The sequence below is a fragment of the Notolabrus celidotus genome, chromosome 8, assembly GCF_009762535.1.
Source record: "Notolabrus celidotus isolate fNotCel1 chromosome 8, fNotCel1.pri, whole genome shotgun sequence".
Classification (NCBI taxonomy): domain Eukaryota; kingdom Metazoa; phylum Chordata; class Actinopteri; order Labriformes; family Labridae; genus Notolabrus; species Notolabrus celidotus.
The window spans coordinates 26,394,142-26,419,227 of NC_048279.1; the positions used below are offsets into that span (position 1 = coordinate 26,394,142).

The 25,086-nt window shown below is 38.7% G+C and overlaps 1 protein-coding gene and 1 long non-coding RNA gene across 2 annotated transcripts in view; one reads left to right on the forward strand and one right to left on the reverse strand.

Annotated features, from left to right (window-relative positions):
• LOC117817269 overlaps positions 1–25,086 on the forward strand; it is a 78,271-nt gene that overhangs the window by 22,784 nt on the left and 30,401 nt on the right. Inside the window, exon 2 of the long non-coding RNA XR_004632113.1 lies at positions 23,148–23,284. This is a non-coding gene — a long non-coding RNA (uncharacterized LOC117817269). The remainder of the gene's footprint in view (positions 1–23,147; positions 23,285–25,086) is intronic.
• gfra4b (GDNF family receptor alpha 4b) lies at positions 2,679–13,953 on the reverse strand. The gene is made up of 7 exons (XM_034689868.1): positions 13,555–13,953; positions 13,345–13,425; positions 10,426–10,771; positions 9,562–9,671; positions 8,685–8,819; positions 4,316–4,482; positions 2,679–3,774 (listed from the first exon to the last, which is right to left on the reverse strand). The coding sequence occupies exons 1-7, from the start codon at positions 13,904–13,906 to the stop codon at positions 3,643–3,645; spliced, it is 1,323 nt and encodes a 440-aa protein (XP_034545759.1). The 5' UTR covers positions 13,907–13,953; the 3' UTR covers positions 2,679–3,642.

Here is a 25,086-nt window from a genome sequence, read left to right on the forward strand (position 1 = left end):
CCATCAATGTGAATACAAGGTTTTAACCAAATCAGACAGTATTCCTTCAAAGTGGTTTTAGTCCACTCCACCCAGCCCCAAGGAAACTGTTTGGAGGGAAAACTTGAGATTTAATTAAAAGAACCAGTTCATTGATAAAATTAAACTTGTTAACCTTGTATTAACTTTAGATACACTTTGAAATACACATTAAAACAGTATTTAAATCTTCATTAAAACTTGTGTTTTTTTATCGGGACAAGATTTTCTGAGTGAACTTCTGCAGTTTGGTTCCCAACCATGCTAGTTTTTAGCACACAGTGTTTCACAAAGAAAATGACATCAGTCATAGAGTAATGAATCTGGAATATACGTACGTATAAGCTGATCAGATCATATTTCAAGTATAAAGATTCATCACAGCAATCTGTTTCCTATCTACACTTGCAGTAATACGAAAGGTTCAGGTGCTGTACATTGGACGTCACTGCCACAGATTATTTCTACGTCAAAACCCATGGTCAAATATTACCATGCTGCAAACAACAGTATTGCATGCTTGACTTACTTTTGGCAGTTTTTTTGACCCATTCCAAAATTATCTATCACAAATAAGCTCTTTCTTTGTAGCTGACTCCTTACTTTGAGCCTGACGCAAATTACCTTCCTCGACAAAGTTGAAAATACTAACACTGACAATATGCTTCACTGTAATTGTTGCCATTAGTCCTTGATTTACTTCGTAGTATTCTCCCCTTCTCATCCAATGCAGTCTTGTTCCCTGACAGCTGCTTTTGTTTTTTCTTCACATTTAACAATGTCAACAAGATGATAATTAAATCCTCCTGTGTCTCAATCAGGTGTTGATTATGCAAACTGTTGAAAGCTCTGGTGCAGTGAATTGTCTGTTGCCAACAAACAAGATCAGAAATGTAAGCAATAAAAGAATGGAGGGTGATTGCTATAAATATGCCATTTAAAGTCTGAACTTTATTTTAAAAGCTGAACTATATTTTGATCTCTTAGATTTTGGAAATTATATTGTACTCTTGAAAAACTCTCCCCAGTTACTTCACTATTGATGTTCTTATGCATTGGCCCTATTTTGTTGTTTTTACCAGCGAATATTCTGTCAAGTTCAATGCGCACATTTTTGATAGAAATTGCTCTTTAAAGCAGAGTTGATGTGATTGATTCAAATTCCAGCCTTGACTAGTCTTTGGCAGATATCTGTCATTGACTGTATGTGCATTAGAATGGAGCAGTGCTAAAAGAAAATGTTGTTGCCTCTGTACAATGCCCCGATACCACATCCGAGCTGGCAGAGTGTATGTCAGTCAAAGTAAATTTTTTTCTGTCACTTCCCTGAAGATACTGCTGTAAGAAACTAGAGCCATGCTAATGTGCTAATAAGGATCTGAGAACTTTACTGATATGTTCTCAGAATACAGAAAATACAGAATCCTTCATATTGTCGAATCCCAGCATGGCTCTATAGTGGTGTTGGTGAGCTTGATAAGTCCATTCAGCTCAAGAGCTCAAAGCCTGAAATAACAACTATCACGTACACAGTGAGAATTAAAGGTGACATATTACGCTCTTTTCATCAATATATATTGGTCTAAGAGGTCCCCAAAACATGTCTGTAAAGTTTATGTTCAAAAAAACACTTTGAAATCAGATTTTGGAATGCCTGAAAAACCCTCTTTTTCAGCCCTGCTCAGAACACTCTGTTTTCTCTCTGACCACGCCCCCTCAGGAAGTGGAGGTGGCCTCGGCTCTCCAGCACGTTGATCTAATGTTTACATGTTGGCTGAATATACACGGCTGCTCACAGACCCCCGTTACTTCAACCCTCTGAATCTGATCCAGAATCTGATCCTGACGGAGAGGCGCCTGCAGCAGGACCTTTCTGAACAATTGGTCACAGATTTTGTGTTTCTTGTTGTTTTATTTGTCAGTATGTCGACGTGTGTCTTGGTACACAGCTACGAACATGTAGCTATGTGGCTATGCTAACTAGCGCTAGCACTTTTCCATGATAAATAAAACTCATCCACTAGATCTTCAAATCTGCAGACGTGGGGAGTAAAACCGACATTTGTGTTTATTAAGACAGCCTACAACTAGCATGCCTCCCTCCTAAGCTCCTTGTTAGCACACGTGTGCAGGTAATGAAAAACGTAGGAGAAGTTGAGTTGTATTTTATACAGTCTATGGGCTGAACAATCTCCGAGCTCTGACTTCCGTTAAAGACCGGATGTCGTTGTGACGTAACAAAAACGCGGAAATCTGAAATGGCTCGTTTCAGACACATTTACAGAAGGTGGAGAAATCAAAACGGGGGCAGAATGGTCTGCTGTGACTCATCGCTATAAGCCAAGGGAGTGAAAGATGGAGAGATCCGGTGAAGGTCGAGTTACGATGCAGCACAGAAAGTTAACAATTGATATGATGTCACAGAATGTAACACCCAGAGAGCACAGAAAGATGGTCTCAAATTTTGTGTGTTAGTATGTTGTTAGAAATCAGATCGAAGGTATGCCAATTACCAGAGCAGTCATCCGTCCAATAGACTGCTGGTTATTTTAAATATTATGGTGTGAAAGTACTGACAACACAAGTGCTTCATTTACACGTAATCACATTTTATTCCATTTAAATGTGACAATTTAATTTCAAAAGACATTCATGGTGTTTGTTTTATCATCATTGCCAATTAAAATTGTTTGGTCTTCAGAAAAAAATCTTCTTCTAAGATTTGGCGTAGAAGGAGGGGTGGTGGGAGGGTCGTCTTTAAATCAGAGTCATCTTGTATTTCGGCCAATACGTTGTTTCCCTTTAGGCCCAAAAAGATAAAACAAAGATTTGTGACTTCTTTTAACAGATACCATGGTATTAGCAATAGCACAGTGGTTTGACAAAGAACAACCATCTTGATGGAGAGGACTATTATCAGGTCAGGGTTTATCTTATGTACTCAGGTTGACCACATATCTTTTAGATGGCGCTGCTGGACATTAAGGGATAGGGGCATTTGTCCTGGATGTCTGAGCAAAATGCAGCTCTATTGTCTCTCAGCCTCCTCTATTCCAGTATTGATCAGAAATAATAGTCCTCTTTCAGTCACTGGAGGAGAGTAGTATTAGAGCCCCACATGCTTCAGCAGCTTTCCAATCACTCTGTGCCTGAGCACAAAGCAAAGTTCACAGGTTTACTCTGACCATTTTCCTTCAGAATATTTGAAATAAGAGCTTCTGTTTTTAATACAAATCTTCACAGGTACTGACATACTTCATGTCTACGTATCATACATATATATGGTATATTTTCATGGTAACTCTTGAAAATGGATACAGTTTGGAAGCTGAGAGCCGTGTTAGGCCACAGGGGTGGCACTCTGAATTCACTTCAGCTTTGTTTGATCGCAACAACAATGTACAAATGTACAGACTGGCTTCTGTCTGCAGGAATCTCTCACACTGTGAGGGAGAGCACTGGCAGGTGGAACTGGACCACTTAAACACAAAAATAGAAAAAACAGAATCGCTGTACATATTTAGAGGGAGGAGGAATGCCACACGGTCCATTTTCCTCTGAACTGCACCGGTCCTTCCATCTGCTCAGAGCATGGAGGTTCTTCGGCACGCACCCCTGCAGTCTTTAGTGTCCATTGTTGAGCAGATGAAGGAGCAACAACAGAAGGCTGACGGCAGCTTGAAGCATTAGGCTGGAAGGCGAAGCAGAGTTGGATGGCAGGGTGGGCTGGCCCACTAGTAGTTCATTACCCAGAGCCTGGGAGGAGACAGAAAGATCTGTTAAACCCCCCCCTTTCTTGGAAAGTCCCATATAAGTTTTCACAGACAGCTCTCTGAGTTACAGGTAATCAAGTTTCTGGAATAAAGACAGGAAAGTAATAATCTTTCTCCGGGTTAATGATAAAACTGACAGTAAGGATAGCAGTAATTGCTCAGTTTTGGGGGTCCAGGATTTCATTTTATTATTGCTGTGGTATAGGAGCTGGAATGATATTAGAGATGGATTTTTAATGGTATCATATTCAACATTTAAAATGTTGGTATTGTTACAGCTCAAGTCTGACCTCAGCATTGCTTTATTTACTTTGGCCCTGGAAATGCTGAGTTGAACTGTCATAGTTAACTTGAAAACATGAACAGCTGCTTGTCATTATTCAACTTTGCAGTGTAATAAAACAAACAAAAAAATAATTAAAGCTAGAAGAAGTTGGCTCCTCATCATGTTAGAGATAATTCACTGCTGGATGTCTCACTGTACAAACCTGCTTAACACTAACCAGGACAATAAAACTGCGTACCTGTGTTGGTATAATGGTATCCAGAATATTCCTCATAGTTTCTAGAGTTTCTTGTGAAGAAGTGGGGCTCCTGTTTTCTCTGCTGCTGGGGCTGGGGCTGGGTGCACTGGGCTGGCTGACAGACGGCTGCAGGTCTGATTCACTTCCAAACATCATGAGAGCGTTCCCTGAAAGATGAGGCATACAGCGAAAAAAGAAAGACTTCAGCCACACTGTCTCGTTACTGTACATTTTCATTGCATTTGCTTATTTCTTATTCAATCACAGCAGATGCCCTCCAGTTCTGCATTGTAAATTTTGCATTAGAGCTTTTTGCTGGGTCAGAGCGAGTCTGGGTTTGGTCAACAGAGCCGAGAGAGAGAGAACGAGAGAGAGTGAGAGAAAAGAAAACAGAAAATACTCAGTATTCTCTTCAAGTATCCAAACTGCACCTGCCTCTCCACATCGACCTCATTAACTCATGGACCATTTGCACTGGCCAAACAACTCTGAGACCTCGCTCTGTATCTTTTCTAGGCAGGGGGCCCGAGGAAAGACTGGCCAAAGATTCACCTCGGCGCACACACCAAGCAAAGATTCTCAAAGTGTGTACAGGTTCAATGATAGATATCTTCCCGCTGAGGTCAATAATAAGGACCATTAATTATTCAACAGCAGCGCAGAGGTCGTAAGAGAGATGGAAATGTGGCGTTTGGATAAAATTATCATTAGGAAACCGGCCAGAAGAACCAGGGACACAATAAATTACAAGACACCCTTGTAGAACACTACTTTATGAGCTCACCTTTAGTCTGTGTTATTGTGTCTATTAACTTGTAACATAAATTATTTACTGCTGCTGTCTGTCAGGACCCTAAATTGCTCAGTTTACCGTCTTAGAGACATGGAGTCTTCAACATGTTGGTTGAATTTTTCTATGTAGTCTTATAAGTCAAGATTTTCTTGACCAGCTCAGCCATGCCCACCATCATGTGTTTGAAGGTATTTTTAGCCAACCTATCTATGTGGCTCTGTGGCTGAAAATCAGTTAAGTATTTGGAGAATCCTTCAGTTAAATAAAGATGTTAAGGATATAGTGGATAGATTAAATGTAGTGGAATAACCCCAGGTGATCGACTTCAGTGAATCATCCACTCTAGCCCCATCACAAGTTTGAGTTTTCTGATTTTGAGTGATAATTCACTCAAAATCACAAAACTACTACTACTGTTGGACAGATTGCCATTATTTTTTTACACATTTCATGTAACCTCATCAAAAGAATCCTCTGGCATTTCATATGGTTCCATCAACATGTCAAGTTAAAGATATGATTGTACAATGCTTTGGATCGTGAAACAAAAGGCATGGACCTTCACTGTTCTTCTATGATATGCAAACATGTTGGCTTGAGCAGTAGGTAATGGGTGGGAAATGGATGAAGATGTGTATTTATTTATTACATTTTTAACTATAGGAATTCCAAAAACTTCAAGCACGCTTTTGGAAAGTAGGAAACACCCTTACCTGCACAAACAATTTTCAAAAGCTTAGACTGAGCACAATGAAAAATGGTAGCTGTTATCACAAATGGTGTGTACTGATCTTTTCAATACATATTGCTTCTTTAACTACTAGTTGTTTATGTTGATTACTATTGTAGCTTTAAGTTACTGTAGCAACACAACGTCTGATGATGGTCAGTCAAGAGATACCTTCCTACATACTGTGCTACTACAAGTTTGGACACTAGGATTTTAAATGTCTCAACAAAGCGGCAACCTCCGGTCTAAAAATATGAGTCCAATGCAGAAGTGCTAAAAACTGCAGTTCATCGAGGATCCGCCGACTGGCCTCAGAACAGCGCTTCAGAAACAGATGGGTGATGTCACGGATCTTACTTCCATATTTTATACAGTCTATGGTCTCAACCCTTGCACCTAATACATCTGCAACCACCTGTGAAGAATGTCTGAGCTTCCCTGCATATAATAAACATGCAGTGTGATGGTAATAAGTCAATTCAAGTCCTGTGTGTAGCTCTACTGCCTCATGGAGACCTCCATGATCGCTGTGAGGTGTTTCAAAAACTGTGGTCTTTTGCAAGCACTGGTATACTAATTTGGTCAATATGTTGGAGAGGATCTGGTTCTAAACTTATGAATCATTCTTTGACCTATAGCACACTTCATCACCAAGTCTGTTGGAAATCTAGCCAGTAGTGTTATTTAATAATCCTGACTGTTGCATGAATGTTACCTCCTTGGGAAAGATGTAATGTCACATCCAGCTGTACGAAGAAAATTTTGCACACATGCAGCAACATTTTTTCTGTGATGATAACACACTGACTGTAACTTGCTATAACTATTTGTCTTCATTCACAGAGTGCAGTAACATTAGCCCTCATTGCAAAGAATAATTAATCTATTAGATAATTCTGGGGGGGTCATTCAAGGAGTTGATGAAACGTTTGTTCAAATACTAATACATTTTAAGTCTGAAATGATTTCTAAACTACTTTTTCAAGAGCTGGCTCTAATGGTTTCCTTCATGATTTAAAAAAGTGCATGGGGTGTTTGGAGGAGAGTTAATATATACACAATTACCTAACAATCACTGAGCAAGCTCACTTTTAATTCTCTCAGAAGTGACTGTCTGAACACTCGGCTGAAATAACCAAGGAAACGGCATGATGAAGGAGATGATTAATAACTCGAGCCCATGACTTGTAAATGGGGGCGAGGGAAAGAAGAAGTAGAGAGACACTTGGACAGAGAGAGAGAGAGAGAGAGAGAGAGAGAGAGAGAGAGAGAGAGAGAGAGAGAGAGAGAGAGAGAGAGAGAGAGAAAGTATATTCTTATTCTACATAAAAGCATAAAGGATATGTGGGTCGAACTCCTCTGCTCTGCTGCTGTTTAAGCATGCTTGGAAACATCTGGTTCACTGAATCTCATTATATCCACCTCAACTCTTTTCTTCTCGAACAGGACTTATTTACTTTAATTTCATATGAAGTCTGTATAAATAAACCATCATGCAGCACATGAAAATAAATGATTATGATTGAGGAATCCAGTTTTTATACATTTTTGTAATTAAATCAGCCTGGCTGTATACCAGCAGTGGAGCAGAATGATATTAAGCCATACAAATGAAGCAAACACTGGAGGTATTTGAGTAACAGTTATTGTAGTCTAAATAGTTTGCTTTGTTAACAGTGAGATTAAGGGGGTCCAAATTAAATTTCAGATTTTAAAAAAGCTGTTTTCAGCTGGTACAAAATTGGGCTTACAGGATTAGAGTTTTTTTTTCACTGCTCCCAAAGAAGAAATCCTCACAGCCACATATAGATTGCAACTTAGGTTTCCTTTTTCCCCAAATCTAAATTGGTTGGAGAAAAACCTTTAAGACGTATCACCTGGAACAATAATGGTTGGAATTTCATTGGACAGACCCAAACGAGCTGTTTCCTCTTGTTTATGCTTAGCCAAGCTGATCAAATGTTAGCTGTAGTATTGCATTGCGTAGACTGTATAAAACATGAGTGAAGTCTCTGTGAAGAAAAACATCAGTTCTGCATAGAAGTTTCAAAGCCCAACAAAGGTGGGTGCAAGTTGTCAAGGCAGGCTTGTAGCCCTCTGACAAACATCTACAACCTGCCAACCTGTAGGTCGACTCAGCCATGCTCCTAATTATGCAGATTTATGCAAAACTCTTAACCTTGATGAAACCACAGCAGATGCATTATACAAGATTTCACCCCCTGTGTAGTGTGAACAAATAACCAAATGAGCTGCATACCAAAAACTGCTTTCTGAACCAGGCTGTAAACACTTTGAATCTTGCAGTAAATATAGCATTTTAACATTGGACCTAATGGAGATTCATTGGCTTTTACAGCCAGCCCCAAATGGACACTCAGGGAACTGCAGTGTTTTGCACTTCCGCATTGGCTTCCTTTTAAGCACCCTAGGTTGCTGCTTTATATATTGTACAGACATTGGAGTCATATCTTGTTCTCAGTTACAAGTTGAGTCTTCGCATTAAGCGTGATAAAGAAATAGTGCTTGGAAGGTGTGTATCACGTCAGCAGCTAACTGTACATTGTAACAGCCTGATGATGCAGTTTGTGTCCTTGAAGGTGAATAGAAAATCTATGGTCTCTGAAGTATCTCACTCCATCATAGTTTCCTAAATACAGACTTGGTTGCATTCAATTGTAAATGACTGAGTCATGACTAGTAAAATACCAAAGTCATTACTCTGCAGATGGCTGGTTAAACAAGACTCTATTGAAGTATTTTCCTCCTGAATATCTCTCTTCAAACCCTTCCCTATGAACCTGATCCAGAACTTTCAAGCACGCTAGGATTAGAGTGGAACTCACGGAGGCAGATGTTGTCTGTGAAGTATCTCAGGAAGGTATCACACTCTTCTTTCTGTCCCCCACTGGCTGAGCAGGAGCACCATGGAGCCACGCTGGACGTAGAGTTGTCGACATAGTTTGGAGTGATTGTACTTCCTGTAGAGAGACCACAGCATGCCTCAGTTAGTATTAAATATTCATTCTTCTTTGAGCTGTTACACTGAATCCATAGTGCTGTATAATCTGAAACATTAATGGAGGATGCATTTCCGACATGCTGACCTGGTGTACTTGATGGTGGGAGATAATTTGCTGCTATTGTCGGTCAGACTGGCTATGCGTCTGCTCAATAGATATAATGGAGAAATTCTAAGAAGCAGGCTGATTTTCCCTCTTTACGTCACAGCTGTCTCTGGCATTGAGTTTTTTTCTTTCAGTCATCGTGGAGGTTGGATTTCAAGTGCTTTAATAAGTACAAGACAGGAATGAAGAGGCCAAGTGTGTTTGTGCTGAGGGGCACCATTTGAGGTTCTTGAAATGCATTAGGTTCTGTCTTCTGCGCGTGGAAAACAATGGGCTCTTCTTTTTTTACTGACTATTATCAAACAAATAAAACCTTCTAAAAAGAGCCTCTGTTTTCTGGAATGAAGGGTTTGTTCTCAAACTTTGCTTCTTAGTTTAGATTGTGAAGTTTTTTCTTCTCTCACTCAGTCCTTACCTGTTCTGTGTTTATTATTTCATCCTCTCGCTTCGTCTTGTGACCACATGATATTCCCTTCCCTTCACTGAAACAGCATATGGCCCACATGTCATCTCTGAGATGCTGCCTCTTTCCTTCTCCTACACAGAATTTCATTTCATTTTTCCCATTTAGTCTCTCTCACAGGTGTACACGTACCTATGAGCCCTGTGTAGGCGAGGAGACAGGCCCCATAGTTTGCTTGCTTGCAGCCGTTGGCAGACGATTCAGTGGGTTCACAGTCGTACTGAAACTGCGCCAGACGAGACCTAAAGAAACAACATGCACTGGTTAGATAAACAAAACACACCCTGATGTTGTTTAATGCAAAAAGTTGCTGCTTCTCTCACATACATCCTGTCTAATGTAACTTTTATTTAATTAAGAGTTTCCCCCTTATGACATGAAGAAATATTGTTGCCACTGGTGGAGACTGAAAGCATTGGACTGTAATGTTAAAGTGATAGAAAGAGTAATATATTTCATCCCCAGACCTGGGATCATTAGTAAAGCCCTCTGAGTGTAATGGGGCTGTGAAAAATAATGGCCATGACCAGAGATAGCAATGAGCGATAACTCTGATCCATCTGGCTCTTTATCTGCGCTAAATATTTAATGTGTTATTCCAACAGCCTCTCTGGGGTGTTCTAACCAGTGGTGGTGGAAAGCTTTAGGGTAAAACAGCGGGTCATTCTGTTGATTGAATGGCTGTTTATTTGGTTTCAAAGGGACATAATACTGAACAACTGTGGCCCAAAATACGAAAGGTGAGTTTATGTGAAATCTATATCCAAGGAATACTTCATCATGCTGGGAACCATGAAACGGGTATGCGATACCTTGAGAAAAGAGGTGGACCATTAAGCACAAAAATGGATATCATATTGTAGTGATATGTTATTGTGTGCATAAGAGACCACATCTATGTGAGTGATAACTTTAATATATGTTGGAAGTGAGAGAAAGGCTTCCTCTGAAATAAATGGGAGGCAATTAGAAGCTTCTGTTAAGCTCTGATCTTACTTGCACACATAGTCAGCATTGCAGATCCTCATCTGTGTAATGCAGTTTGGTTTCTCCCCACTTTCATAAGAGCAGCTGGGCACTATAGTCTGCCTCCGCCGCTCCGCACATGCCGTGTCCGTGCACGGGCAGAAGAGCAGTTCATGGGTGTAGTCTGCAGGTACGCGGTCGAAGAACCTGCGCAGGGCTTTGTTGCACTTAGGCCGGTTGCACAGGCCCGACTTGGCAGTGGGTTTGATACAAGCAGAGACGTACTCTGTGCGGAGCTTTTGGCACAAGTCGTCCACGTTGCAAGCCTTTGCTGCATCCAGGCAGCGGTTCACAGTTGTCATGCCAACATCAGAGTCTGTGAATGGAAGTAAGATTATAAAAAAGGAAATGGTATTGGTGAAAAAGAAATGGCAACAGAGCGAGAAAGTGTTTTGTGTAGAGGATTAAGAGCGCATGTAGGCTGTGTTGTATGTAATCTATTGTTTAGTTGTTCGGTATGCTCAGAATTTTATCTTGAAAGTGTTTTGAAATGGTTGGAATTAAAGTCCGCTCTAGGGAGGTTGTGTGGCTGGATGTTGGAGCCTCATTTCCTGAGGACCAGGACAAAACAAGTGTTAGAAGAGAGGAGTCTTTTCTTTTGGTATGAAAGACCAGTTGATGTATTTGTATATCTAGCTCTTCGTCTATTATTAAAATAAACAGACTGTCTTAATAAGATTTCAAATGGCGCAGACCAACTTTTAACTTCAATCATAAACTGAATCTAAAGTTAAATTGAAATTGGGTTTAAACTTGGTTCTTCATATTTCATCATTGTCTGTCACGCTGTCAGTCTGTTTTGTTTTAAAAGTTGACATTTGTGTCTGGGCTTTTCTGCAAATGAAGAAAGCCAGGTTTCATATTATAAACTTGAAACACCTCTACAAATAAATGCCAAATTTAACTTCTGATGTTTCTTGTAAGCATATCAGAGAGACAATGATTTCTGCTTTGTGTTCCACTGATTATCTTAATTTAAAGTACCAGCAGAGTGACGTCCGTCCTCTGTTTGCTGCAGGTGCTTCACTGTTCTCCACTTCTGTCAAATGTGCGTCAATACTTTATTCTACTTTGTATTTGTTTTATTAAACCAGGAAAATATAGTTTTGGCAGATTTAACAGCAGTCTAAAGTTTCTTATCTCAGGTTCAATCAGGCTTTCATATGGATTTCCGACAGCTCTGTTGTTAAGTAATGCATGAGAGCATGGAAAATGAATACAGAGTCTGATCCACCTCTAAAATATTACAACAACTTCCTCTCCCCTTGTCATATGAGTTAATAAAACGAGCCTGAATTTACGTCTGTTCATGCCTGGTGTTGGAGGGAACCCTGGTTCTTGGTGTGCCAGTGTCTGGATGAACCTTTTGTATACATGCTGCCTGGGAAATGAGCAACACGCTGCCCTCTTTAAACTGTTTGCTTTAGGAATGAGTCAGCATTTGTTTCTCAGAACTGTGTGATCTCATCAAATATATGTCCTACAAACCCCTCCCCTTTTTTTATATCATCCACTTATGTTCATTTATTTTACTACAAAAAAGGCTTCTTGGTGATGTTTGTCATCATTTCAACCGTAGGAGGATTGAAATGATGTCAACACAAGCAAACATAAACAGGTTGGGGTTAAGATGCTGATTTCACCTTATTTTGATATCTGGTTCTTGCTCCACTAAGATGATAAATATACACTGTTTGAATCCATGGCCAGTAGAACATATATCATTACATATTAAATTAGATTTTGTTCATACCAGAGGAGTGCGTTGTGTATCTGTGCTATAGACATAGACTGTATAATAAATGGACGTAGCCTCACTGACATCACCCATTGTTTCTGAAGCAGAGTTTTGAAGCCTATCATACGTTGGTGGCTGTCATATGAAAATGCTGACTCATCCTAACTTCAGTCCTTCTAGTGTGACGCAAAAGCGTGGAGTTGAGGCTGGCTCTTTAGCCTCTTAGTTATCAGCTACAGGCCCGGCTGTCAATCAAGTCAGTCATGCCCTTATTAAGGCAAAACATGCAATAATTTAATATTTTCAAAAATAACAAGTTATAAAAAAATCACCCACCATACAGTGTGAACCGATAAAGATATGAATTATTCATACCAAAACTGTTTTTTGTAACAGGCTGTAAACATTTTTATATTTACTGCAAAGATGGGCTTTAGAGAATGAGTGTGTATGTGGTTTCCGGTGTTTCTGCCGCCAGCCTCAAGTGGTCACTCATTTTCACACTTTGGCATTGACTTCATATTTCATGGCCAAAGGTTGTCACTTGGCTGTAGACCGTGAATGTGACGCTCATGGCAAGTACACAAGAGTTATTGAGCAAGATTAGATTACGCTTCTCAGTCATTAGGGGCAAACTTACTCAGGTTTTTAAAATAAGAATAAGCTCAATTTAGTTGACAAACATACGTGACAGACAGTTATAGTTCTGTAAATTTCATTTGTTTTTTTGTTTTTTTAAAGTTATATTTTGGGTCTTTTTGCCTTTATTGGATTCGACAGGAAATGTGGGGAGTAGAGAGTGGGGGAAGACATGCAGGAAATGGTCGACTGGCCGGGAATTGAACCGGCGACCCCCGCAACGAGGACTGTAGCCTCTGTATGTGGGGCGCTTAGACTGCTAGGCCACCAGCGCCCCAAATTTCATTCGTTTTTATTCTCTTTTTGGGGGACTAAATCTAGAAAACAAAGAACGGTGCCCCCTAACAATATGACAAATGTTTGAGGCTGGATAACATGATGGGTTAAACTTGTGTAACTGTGTTGAAAGAACAGAAAGATCAATAGAGTAATAAACCTTTTCAGGAACAAAACATCTTTAAATGGTAAAATTGTGTAAATAATGTTAAAGTTAATCCAGTAGGTGAACTTGCCAGCTGTAATAGAGGCTAGGCGGACATAGTCGTAATCCCTCTGCACCATCTCGTAGGGATAACTCTCCACCAGGTTAAGTCCTGAAAATAAAGGTAGAAAAGTCACAATAAGTTATCTGTATTTACATCAATCATTTCGGCATGTTGTCTTTAAAATCTGTACAAATAAAGCAAAGATATGATTTATTAGTTTATCCAGACAGAACAGACCATGTATGATGGACTGATGAAGGCTCCAGTAGATGCTAAGGCAGTTCTTCTCCTTCTTCATGCCTCGTTTGCACTGGCAGCCGTGCAAGGGACTGGACAATAGAGCCGACACTGCATTGGCGCACTGACTCCTGGCGCCGGGGCCGAGCTTAACGCTGCCATTACCCGCCACACACTGCCGTAGAGTTCGCAGCCGCGGACTGCAAGTCTCATCACTCGAGCACGAATCTCCGGCCACCAAGCAGTCTCTCCCGGCCAGTATGACCTCTAACAGAGCTGTATGAGAGAAAGGCATACCAAAACAAGGAGAAGAAAGATAAGGGGATTTGTTATGCTTCAACACTTCCATCATGCAGCTACAATTTAAAGACAAGGCATCCAAGGAAAAGGATTTTTGCAGCACACTTCTTTCAAGTTGTTTTTGTCATCAGAGCAGAGTACTGTGATATTTAACTTAATTGCTCTTTTTATGTCAGATAACATCACAACAAACGGTCTTAGTCTGGACTAATGAAGCATGAATGTATGATATAGAGCAGCTGAATTGTGGCAACATAAATTGATAAAATGTGTATCTATCTAGGCAACTGTCAAGTTCCTATGAAGTTGAAAAGTTGTTTATGTAGAGCGCACAAATTAATAATTGAATAAAACAAAAATAATAGTCTGTTGTTGGGTGATCCATCAAACCAGTTTGGAATTAACACACAGCACTGCCACCATATGACATCCGTTTGCATAACTGTGTATGTGACAGAGAAGCCTCATCAGTGTGGATCACTTGCACACCAGCTTGCTCTCTTACTCTCCCCAACATGCTTATATATGGGCAGATGCACAGTGAAATAAGGGAAGTGACGGTCTTGCAACCAACAGCTGTCCCCAACTTACATGCTTTCCATGAATAAAGTTTATTTAACTTGAGTTATGTTTGGTCAAAACAACACCAAGGCAACTGTTAATACCAATGTTGATAGTTGATTCTAACAACAGAGACGGGGCTAAGCAGAATATGTGACTTATGTTTGTTGATAGACTGATTCAGTGATAACAGTAGCTTCAGTATCATTGTAACAATGAAGATCAAAATGATGAGGAATAACAAAGACAGACTGACCGACAGAAAGTCTGCTCAGTGATGTGCTGTTGTACAGAATTTTAGCATGGCTGTTATTATATTTTCTTGAGCCTGTGATGTAAATTGTCAGTATTCAGTCCAACAGCCCTCCTTCCTGTGTGACACAGCTTAGTTAACAAAAAGTTATGATGTGAAATGACAACATCTTGTTTTGTTGGTCTGTCCTTCCGTCCGTCCAAAATTCTTAAGATGGAATGAATCATTCATTAATTGATTTATAGATATTAATGGGACGGCTGTGGTAGAGTCAGTTGTCAACATAACCAAACTGGCCCTGTGGCTGTGCATTTGGTGTGTGAAAGGGATTAGTTGATACTGATGGTGCTTTACATAGCAGCTGCTGCCATCAGTGTATAAATGTGGTGTGAATGGGTTAATGTGACTTGTGATGTAGAAGCATTTTGAGTTGTCAGGCTAGAGAAAGTGCTTTATAAAGACAGTCTATTTACCATTTACCATCAATAGTCCACATAGAATGAATACAAGGACATTAGTGAACCCTTGATTTTTCATTCATGACATCTTGTTTTTATTATTTGTACCTCAGAAAGCCTTTTAAACTAATCATGACTTCAAACTACTACAGATAGGACAACCATCTTTGCTACTATGCAGTCTCTTACAACCTGGCCTGTAGGCTGAAATAATTGCTGTTTTTGTGTTGGAGAGAATGACCTCAAGGCTGACTTGCTATAGGTATTCTTACTAAAGTTGTTCAGAGTGTAAGCTGTGAAATATTGTACTGTGAATGCATACTAAATACGTATGTATTATATCCAGAAATTGAATGGCAGACCCATAGAATGGTGAACCATGCTCACTGAATACTTAACCAACTCTGACATGAGTACAGCATCACTTCTACAATGTTCAATAGACTCTGAGTCAAGTCTATAGAACAAGTCACAGAACTTGAATAAAAGGTGTGTGGTACAGAATAAACCAGGGGCATTAACAAGTGATACAACCAGAATTTCATCAACCATGTCTATATATTGAAACGTGTCTCTATTTGTCATTGTGACAGAAGTGAGCTGTTTACCCAAAGTACATGTTCTGTCATCAGAGGCTAGCTGTGCAAAAAAAAAAAGAACAGGTGGGATGACAAGAAAAGGTTTATTTGATATGGAGGGTTTTAGAGAGCAGGGTTTCCACCATGTTCTTTTTGTTGTTGCTATGAAGCAGATCTTAAATGCAGAGGAAAACTTGCTATTTGGACTATGGAAAGGTAGTGACGCTACAGCCAGTGAGCTCACCCCAGACTTGATAATCACTGGAACCCACTGACCAATTCTTGTCATTTTTATTTATTTGTTTTTGTAACCTAACCAAGAATAAAACACAGAGTGGTCATTCTTCTGTGCAACTAGTAAGCCATGTGCAAGAGAGATGACAAAAAAGCTGCACAAACATCGAATGCCAGGAGGTCACTGCATCATCGCAGTCTTTCCAAGGGTAGGGCCTTTTTATGTTTTAAACACAAATATAACAGTTATATGTGACAGGTTTTAAAAAACATCTAGTTATTGAATCAGAAAACCATGTTCTCAATTTATATATACATTTATATTTATGTATTTTATTTCATTTTATTTCGCATTTAAACGGAGAGAAGTCAGACGAAATTGAATTTTACTTGTACAACGACAATAAAGCTGATTCTTCTATTCTAAACTACAAGGAAAGCCGTGAGAGAGTCGATATGAACCTATACTGAGATGAATTTTAGTACTAACAATAACAGTTCTGATTGAGAGTTGGTAAGTGAGTGCATCGTTGTTGCCTATAGCTGCTGAGTAACTTAAGTTATGAGAGGTAGTGATAATAGCGGCACTAAAGATATGAGATCTGTCTCATGTAAAGGTGAGTCAATGGCAAAGCCTGAGAAGAAGAATTAAATATGGACAGGAATATAAACAAGGACATTCACGCAGAGGTTTCGTTTTCGTTGTCTTTGTCCAGCGTTTCCTTCAATAGAAATGTTCTGTTTATTATGCATTTGAACAAATAAGCAGGCTAATGATTTCACTTGACTGTGATTTAAAATGTTCAGTTTAATGATCTCGCACCAACACAATAACCTGTTGTCATTGAAGCCTTATAAACTGTGAAATTAGAGGGACTACATTTTGATTCTGCATGAATAAATAGTTTTTAAATCAATAAAATCATATTTATTCTTTATTTTGTGTCATCTTTTTGTGTTGGTAGCAAGGTAATAGGTGGGATAATACAGTATATGGTGAACAAGCGAAAATAAGAATCCCTTTAGAGTGAGACACAACCCATTCCCTATTTACTATTCTGAATATTACTGAATACTACAACTACTGATGATAATAATAATAATAATGATAATAATAATATCAATAACAATAATAATAATAACAAAACAACACTAACAATAGTAATACTAATAATGATGATAATAATATAGAATGATAATATTTAAATAATTCTTAACACTACAGACAGAAGTCATCTAGCAAGATTAAACATTTTAGAAGTCACATTGCCATTGAATCTTTCACTGATGGGTTCAGTGTATGGATTTGTGCCTCTTTCAAGATGCTCATCTTTGTCCAATAATATTTGAAGAATCTGCAATTTCTGATTAATCTTAGAACATTTGTGTTGTTCAACTTGGTTTAATATAAATGTATTTTCTCTGTGACAAACTTATATCTAATATCATATGGATTTTATTTTTTAAAAAGAAACTCCATGCCACCTGTCAGGAACCAGTCCTAAACAGCACGCAGCCATCAGTGCTTTTATGAAACCATAATTATACACATCAGTGTGTAGAGTGTAAGCTATGTTAGATTTCAGAGGGGCATTTTCTGTCAAAGAGCTTACAAGCTGCATTAAATACAGACTCCTGCTGATGTTAATGGTGGTGGAGGTGGTAATTTTTCTTTTTAGAAAAGCTGCCAGGCTTCCTTTTAGTTTTTCACTAAACCTATGGTTTCATTTTAATGACACCAGAAATACTTTTTGTTTTTTTACCCTGTGGTTCACAAACACTTGTTTCACACAACATATTTACATGTTGCATTACAAGATGTTTTATGCCATGTTTGTGTCTGAGTTAGAAGAATACATGCTGCATGAGTCATGTTTTATTCTATTGTTTTGGAGGATTGTGCTCACAGGTTATTCTAACAACAAATTTGTAACGTGACAAGCAATAAGAAAAGACGATCCTATTATTCAAACGCTCTAAACTCATACCACCTCTTCTTTTGAAAGTAATGTCCCCTCACCCCATCTGCTTACATCTAAATTTTTTCAATTTCATGCTGCTTTAATCTGCCTACACTTAAGATATTTCAGGGGCAAAATTGTCTGTGGTGCTGTTTTGATCTCCTTAACACACACACACACACGCACACACACAAACCCTCACTCGAGAAGAAGAAGGAAGAAAGAAAGAAAGAAAGAAAGAAAGAAATAACACATTTTCCGTTTTGTCAACACTGTTCAATCAATTACATCTTCTTTCAAGGCTGGATCTGTACTCAAAGCCCTCTGCTGAATTGCATCTCACTCACATCAGGAGTTATCCAAGCTCTCATACACTATTCAGCACATGTCAGCAAAGTGCATCCAAAACGGACATGTGGATGCTAGCAGGAGTAAAAAAAAATAAATAAATAAAAAAAAAAAGAGAGAGATCAACTAATGCCAATGTCCTGGAAGGCCAGATGGTCAGTTGCAAATTCAAGGCAGAGATCCCAGATTCTTCCTGCTATGTGTGTCAGTTTGTGCTGCCTGGGCAGAAGCTGGAATAGACACCATACATCATGAATGCAAATGAGCCGCTTGATTTGACATTTCCAATAAGCCTGTCTCAATGTACCAGTGGGTTTAGCCAATTAACCATGTCAGTAATCAATGTGTTCTGAGGCTCAGTTAAGTCCTCAGTTTCCCTGCCACATAAATCACAGGCAGATTGGCTGATCAGTTACCCTTGCACACAGACTTAATGGTCCACTTCAGGAGAGATAAAATGGAAAATGAAACTTAATGAAGTCGGCTGGAGTGTTAGCCTCACTTCTATACACCTACAAATCAGCGAGGCAGTGGGCAGAAATGATAATGTATCGATGCACTTACTGTGTATAACTTTTGTTTCAATACACTTTAGATTTGTTAATCATATTCATACTTGGATTAAAGTTAGCAGCATCACTGTGAAGCACAGACACATACACACACACAAACACACACACATACACTACTGTTTGACGAAGGCTAAAGCAAGGTATTTTGGTCCGGTGTTTTGCCACTACACGTACTTTTGATTAAACTTAATTTGAACCATCACACTTTGGGATCACAACATCATTTAAGATACACACTTAGACTTTATAAAACATGGAGGTATTCTCAATAATGTCACCCATTGGTATTTGAAGAGGGGTTCTGAAGCCAAACCATGATGGTCGCCATATTGAAAAAGTTACTTAACCTGTACTTACTTTAGGTCAACCATGAAACAGAAAAAAGTTGGTACAGAGACAGGCTTTAAGCCTCCTGACTGCATCACACTCATCTGTCAGACCCCAGTCATGTGAATTTAGGCATAACTCTTTGTCTTCATATCAATTCAATTCAATTCAATTCAATTTTGCTTTATTGGCATGAACAAAGACATGTTATTGCCAAAGCACATATAAGTCATACAGACTCTAACAGATCATTAATAATTTTCAAAAAACAACACTGCACACTGTGTATGACTATAAGTAAGCTTTCAGACCACAACAAGGCTGTAAACATTACATTTTGCTATTGGGCATTTCAACATGGGTGTTACTGAGGACACCTGACGCATCCTCTTGTGGACACTATAGGAACTGCAGTTTTTTTGCACTTTCACATTGGCTTAATTTTTCAATACAGGTAGGCAACCTGATGTACACTGTGAATCCCTACACTTGGTGCTGATGGCCAAAAACACTTGTTCCTTATGGTCGAGCAATTATCCAGCTAATAATATATTAGTCTGAAATATATCATTCAGCTCTACATTCAAGCTGTTTTTGCAATACATTAGCTCACCTTTATTCACACCTCATAGTGGTTTTGAAAACATATACTCATGTCTTTTGACTTGGTATCTGCAGGAACGGATTTTTTGACTCTTTGTTTTGAGTAAAGTCATGATAAATCGTCACATTCTAAGTTGTTGTGGCAATTTGAGAGGAAACATTTGCTGATTTAAACACCACATAATTATGAAGCAGCATAGTCAGTCATTAGAAACATTTTGGTGTTCAGAATGATTAAAGTAAGCTCTTTATCTTTTTTTTTTAACCCAGTTTTTGCTCCACATCAAATTAAAAAGTTCTGGCTCTTCAACTGCTAAATGATAAATAATGAGTTGCACTAAGTTGTTTGCTAACAGTTTTGCTTTTTTTGCTGAAAAATACAAACTCTCTCATCTTGGGTCCAATCAAAGATGGCATTGCAGTTTTGAAGCCTCTGTACTGCACTTTCATACATTTTGTACTTTTGATTATATTTTATAGTGTTTCACACTCAGCATTGGGCATTCACAGTTGTATATCTGTATACCTGTGAGAAGCAGTTTTGTGTTACATTCGTCTATTCTTGTTCCTGTGCATTCACAGCAATAAACAGCAGACTTATTCTTAGTGTGTGCACGCATACCAGGACAATAAAGCTGATTCTCATTCAGATTCAGGTTCCGAGAACAGCATTCAGTCGAGGCTTGAATTGCCTCAAAATTGTTGAGAATGTTGCTCTGTTGTTAGTGGATGTTTGATTTATCAATAGTTTTGAAACAAGTTTTTTCAGGTCATCTTGAAAGTGAATGAAATGTCAAAGTTGTGTTTATCTATTCCACTGCACCAAAGTGTCCAATAATCAATCATTGCAGGTCTTAAAGATATTTTTTGCACTTTCTGCACACATGCTCATAATTTTCCACTTTGCTGATGGTGCTTCTTCTTCTTTGAACCTTTGTTTGTGAGACAGCCTGAGTTATATTTAGCCATAGCTTGTTTGTCCGTATCTGCATGTGTTTGTTAATTTGCCCTTTTGTTTTGAGAACCGTACCATAACTAGTCCCCTGACAGCTCTTCATCTCTTTGTCACATATTCTCTTCCTTCATATTGTCCTTGAGTGTCCTATACCTATTGTAGGCATATCAGTGACAATTTACAAGAGCTGAACGTTCAGATTATTTGCATAAGTGAAGACAAATTGTGCTCTCAGTGTGTGAATCATCTTTTCCAAGATGTGGCGTGTATTTATTTTTTATTTGTCAAAAACCGTTGCTGTCTTATTCAGTGCAAAAGACAACATTATTTGCTTTGATGGCACAAAATTAGCAATTTCTAACATCAAAGCAGAGTAGATTGAATTTGGCAAAATGAGAGAAAAAGATCCATCTGCATTCCAAATGAAGGAAAGTCAGCTCCACAGGCATACTGCATGTTAGACATCAAACAAACAGAGCGTGAGGACTAGGAAAAGCACAGTAATTTAGCTTCAAAGTTGTAAAAACAAATTCACACTGATCATGAGAATATGCCAGGCAACGTGTACGTGACACACATAATGTTGTTGAGTTTCACAAAAAATATTCCAATAATTCAACAGTAGCTGTTTTCAAAATGTGCCAAATTATTGATTTCTTCAGGACCCCTTTCTCACATTTGCAAACAGCCTTGAAAACAGCAGTTCAGTCAGATAGAAAGGATTTCATCAGAAATTAATGTATATGTATCCGTCAGAAATGACCATTAATGATCATCACACACACACAGTTCTTAGATATGTAAAATACAGACACACGACAGACAGAAAACTACCATCAAAAGCAAGGAGAAAATAACACAAACGGAGGATGCTTTATTTTCATCAGCAAATAGGAGTAAACAACTTGTATCAGCAGAACAATAAAGGCTCTGAAGTGAGAGAATTTGTATAATAAAAACAGACTAACTGGCTGATTCCATTGTGACTGATAACTGAAGAGGAAAGCGGAGCATCTCAACACATAAGTGATCAAAATGCTTCAGAGATCATCTATGAAGCTGTTTTCATAAAGGTCTATCTCTCTGTGGAGATGAGTGTACTCTACTGTTGAGTTTGTATAAAAGGTATATTGCACAAAACTTCAGGCCTTGATTTTGCTTCAACTTTCCTTTAACAATTTTATTACTTACCTTTTACTGTAATATTGATTTAAATGTTGCTTTATTATTTTAGTAATTTTAACTGTTATCTTATTCTATTTTTATTTATCTATTCATTCATTTATTTATTTTATTTATAACTCAGTTTTTATTGATATTTTTAGCCTTAGTTTTATTTTCAACTCTTATTGTTACCCCTTTAAAAACAATTTGAACCATTTGTATTCTTAATTAATTTTGATGCGTTAACTTATTTTAATAACACATATTTTATTGTTGGTGGGCAATGGTCTCTATTTTAGTCTCTATTTTATTGTATTTTTATTTTTAGTAGTGCTATTATTATTATTAGCATTATTATTATTTTCCCTAAATATGTCTTGCCATTGTTTTACTTCTGCTTCTTTCTTGTTTTTTAATCGTAGTAAAGCACTTTGGGTTGCATTTGATTTGTATGAAATGTGCTATATAAATAAGGCTTGATTGATTGATTGATTGATTGATTGATTGATTGATTGATTGATTGATTGATTGATTGATTGATTGATTGATTGATTGATTGATTGATTGATTTAAAATCAAATTCATAATATCTTCTCTGAGAAGATTACATTTAAAGTGTTTGGATTGTAGGGATATGGTGATGGTTGATGAGGGGAAACTGAAATGCTTCCACAGGTCAGATTTAAAAGCCACTGGAGCATCCATGACTTCAAAGCAGTTGAAACAAAACTTGCCTGGAAAGTCAATCGTTTGAGAAATGTCACAGGTCTATGATGGCAGTGAGACACTTCTGTTCAGTTCCATATTGTGAATTTGACAGCACTGTTATATCCCTATTGAAGAGCTTAGTCAAAGAATGCTTCCAAGGCCAAAGTGAAGAAGTTTGATTACACTTAGCTGTTGAACAGACAAAAACTAGTTACAAAGAACACCTGTTCTTTGTTAAAAACAATAAAAGTATATATACAAGTCCATTGTGATATTGAAATTCTAATTTCTTGCTCAGACAAAAAGACGGCGACAGCGAGGTGACTTTTATTTAATCGTAAATAAAGTCTGTGCTGTTAATCAATGCTGCTAACCTTCAAGCAAACCATGGATTCTTATATCTGTGGGCAAATCTATCTTAAACAATGAAGTGAGTTGGTGGATGAAAAGCTGAAGGTTACATAGCTGCACAACTTCAACTCCTCAGTAATGAGTTCCAACTCTATAGTGTCCGATTGTGTGAAAAATCTTTCACTTTTCCTTTTTTTTATTATGTGTCTTTATCTGACAGGCCTGCTCGAGAGAGACGAGAGGTGTGTGGAGAAAGAAGGGAGCATATGAACCACATCATGTCAGGATGGGGAATGGAACCTGAGGCCCGTGTGCCGAGGAGTGCAGCCTCTGTACACGGGGCACCTGCTCCACCAGGTAGGCCAAATCAGCAACTCTGTCCCAGCTGTTATTTGATTGAAAGTGACAGAGAGGTTCCTCTAAATTCCGTTAAACACTTCAGGACTTGAGGTCGTCTTAAAGGAATGAACTGAAACAATTTCCTACTGAAACCTCCCTCCTCCACTAACTCTGACCATCAATCTTTACTTATTTCTTTCCTCAGAGGAAATTCAACCTCAGTTGCAAACATGGACACAAACACTGCATGGGTACATTTGAGCGTCTAACAAATATACCCACTCTCAGCCAGCATAAAGCATTACCAGACACTCAACTCCTAAACCAACAATACTGCATGTGGCTGTAATGAATTGTCACAGCCTCTTTGTAATTATGCTGCATCTGTCCCCGTAGGCATTTACATCCACAAATATGCTTGTATTAATCACTCTCTAGCACCACAGGCAGAAGCAAGATGTTGTGAGTATGTCCTAACAGCGGCATGTTGTTCTTTTCTAACATGTGCATTTTTACTTTACACTTATTTTTGAATTTCACATTAACACAAACGTACAAATCAATCCTGCAATGCAAGAGTCGCTGTGTTGAAGGAGCAAAATGTAAACAAAAGATTATATTTGCATGTTAGGGAGATGGTGGTTGTTATGCATGACTCGAATCTCTGCTTCAAGTTAGCGTCTGTGTCAGTTTGATCCAAGGGCTCAATGCTGGAAGACTGACTGGCACAGCTGCAAAAGTCTTCCAGCATTAAAGTTTGTTTGGCTCCTCTGGATAAGAGCTGAATAGTAACAGCATGTCTGTGAGGTTGTGAATGAATGTGTGTCCCGTTGTACTATCCTTCTGAGAATGACTTTGTCCTTGAATGTGAACACTAGTGCTCAGGAAGTTTAGAGGTTGGGGGGGGGGGGGGGGGATTTAAGATTTAAAGGAGCATTTAGTAATTTATGACATCAATCAACCTCTGTCAGCAACTGCAATGATAGGCCTCAAGCAGTGGAGTCCGGTTACAGTCACAAGATTGTATCACTACAATGATGAAATGCCCTCATTATCATCGGGGAAGTACAATGGACCAAATCACAATAATTTGACTAATAAAATAGTCAGGATTTTTCAGTCAGCATCAAAATGGATCTTGCATCTTGTCTTGTCTTTTCGTCTTAATTCTACATATTTTCTGGCCACAAAATCAGCTTAGGCGTTTAGTCGATCTCTTTGTTGGCGACATACTGATTACAATAGAAAGAAATACTAGAAGAGCCTGCGTCCACCAAGACCAGTGCAGAGGCAAGAACATGAAGTGTCCTTGACAGATACCTGCAAAAAAACAGATGTGCAGGGAAAACACTGAAATTAAACCTAACCTGGTGAGGAGCTGCATGAAAAACTCATTTATCACTTCATTGTATTCCTCTCTCTGTTATTGTTACTGAAGGGAAATTGAAGTAACATACTCCACTGATGAATGTGTGTTGAAAACAATTCCTCCTCAGGTGGTTTCTAAAAGCTCTCTGAACCACCTGAGGCTTACACCACTGGCAGGCTGCAACAGTCGTAAAGCCCTGGGCTGAATGCCAAAATACTAACCATCGCCAACACCACCCACCCGCTGACACACAGACACACACAGACACACACAGATGAGCAAACGAACCCAGAGATTGTCTTGTTTCTATCAGACCGTTAGAGGGAACACAAAGAACACACTCACTCCAATGCAAATACATAATTAATGGCAGACAACAGATTTCCTGGAACAGTGCTTTGGTTCTGTCACAGTCATTTTGTGGGGCTACGAGGTAACAAATCCTAACGCT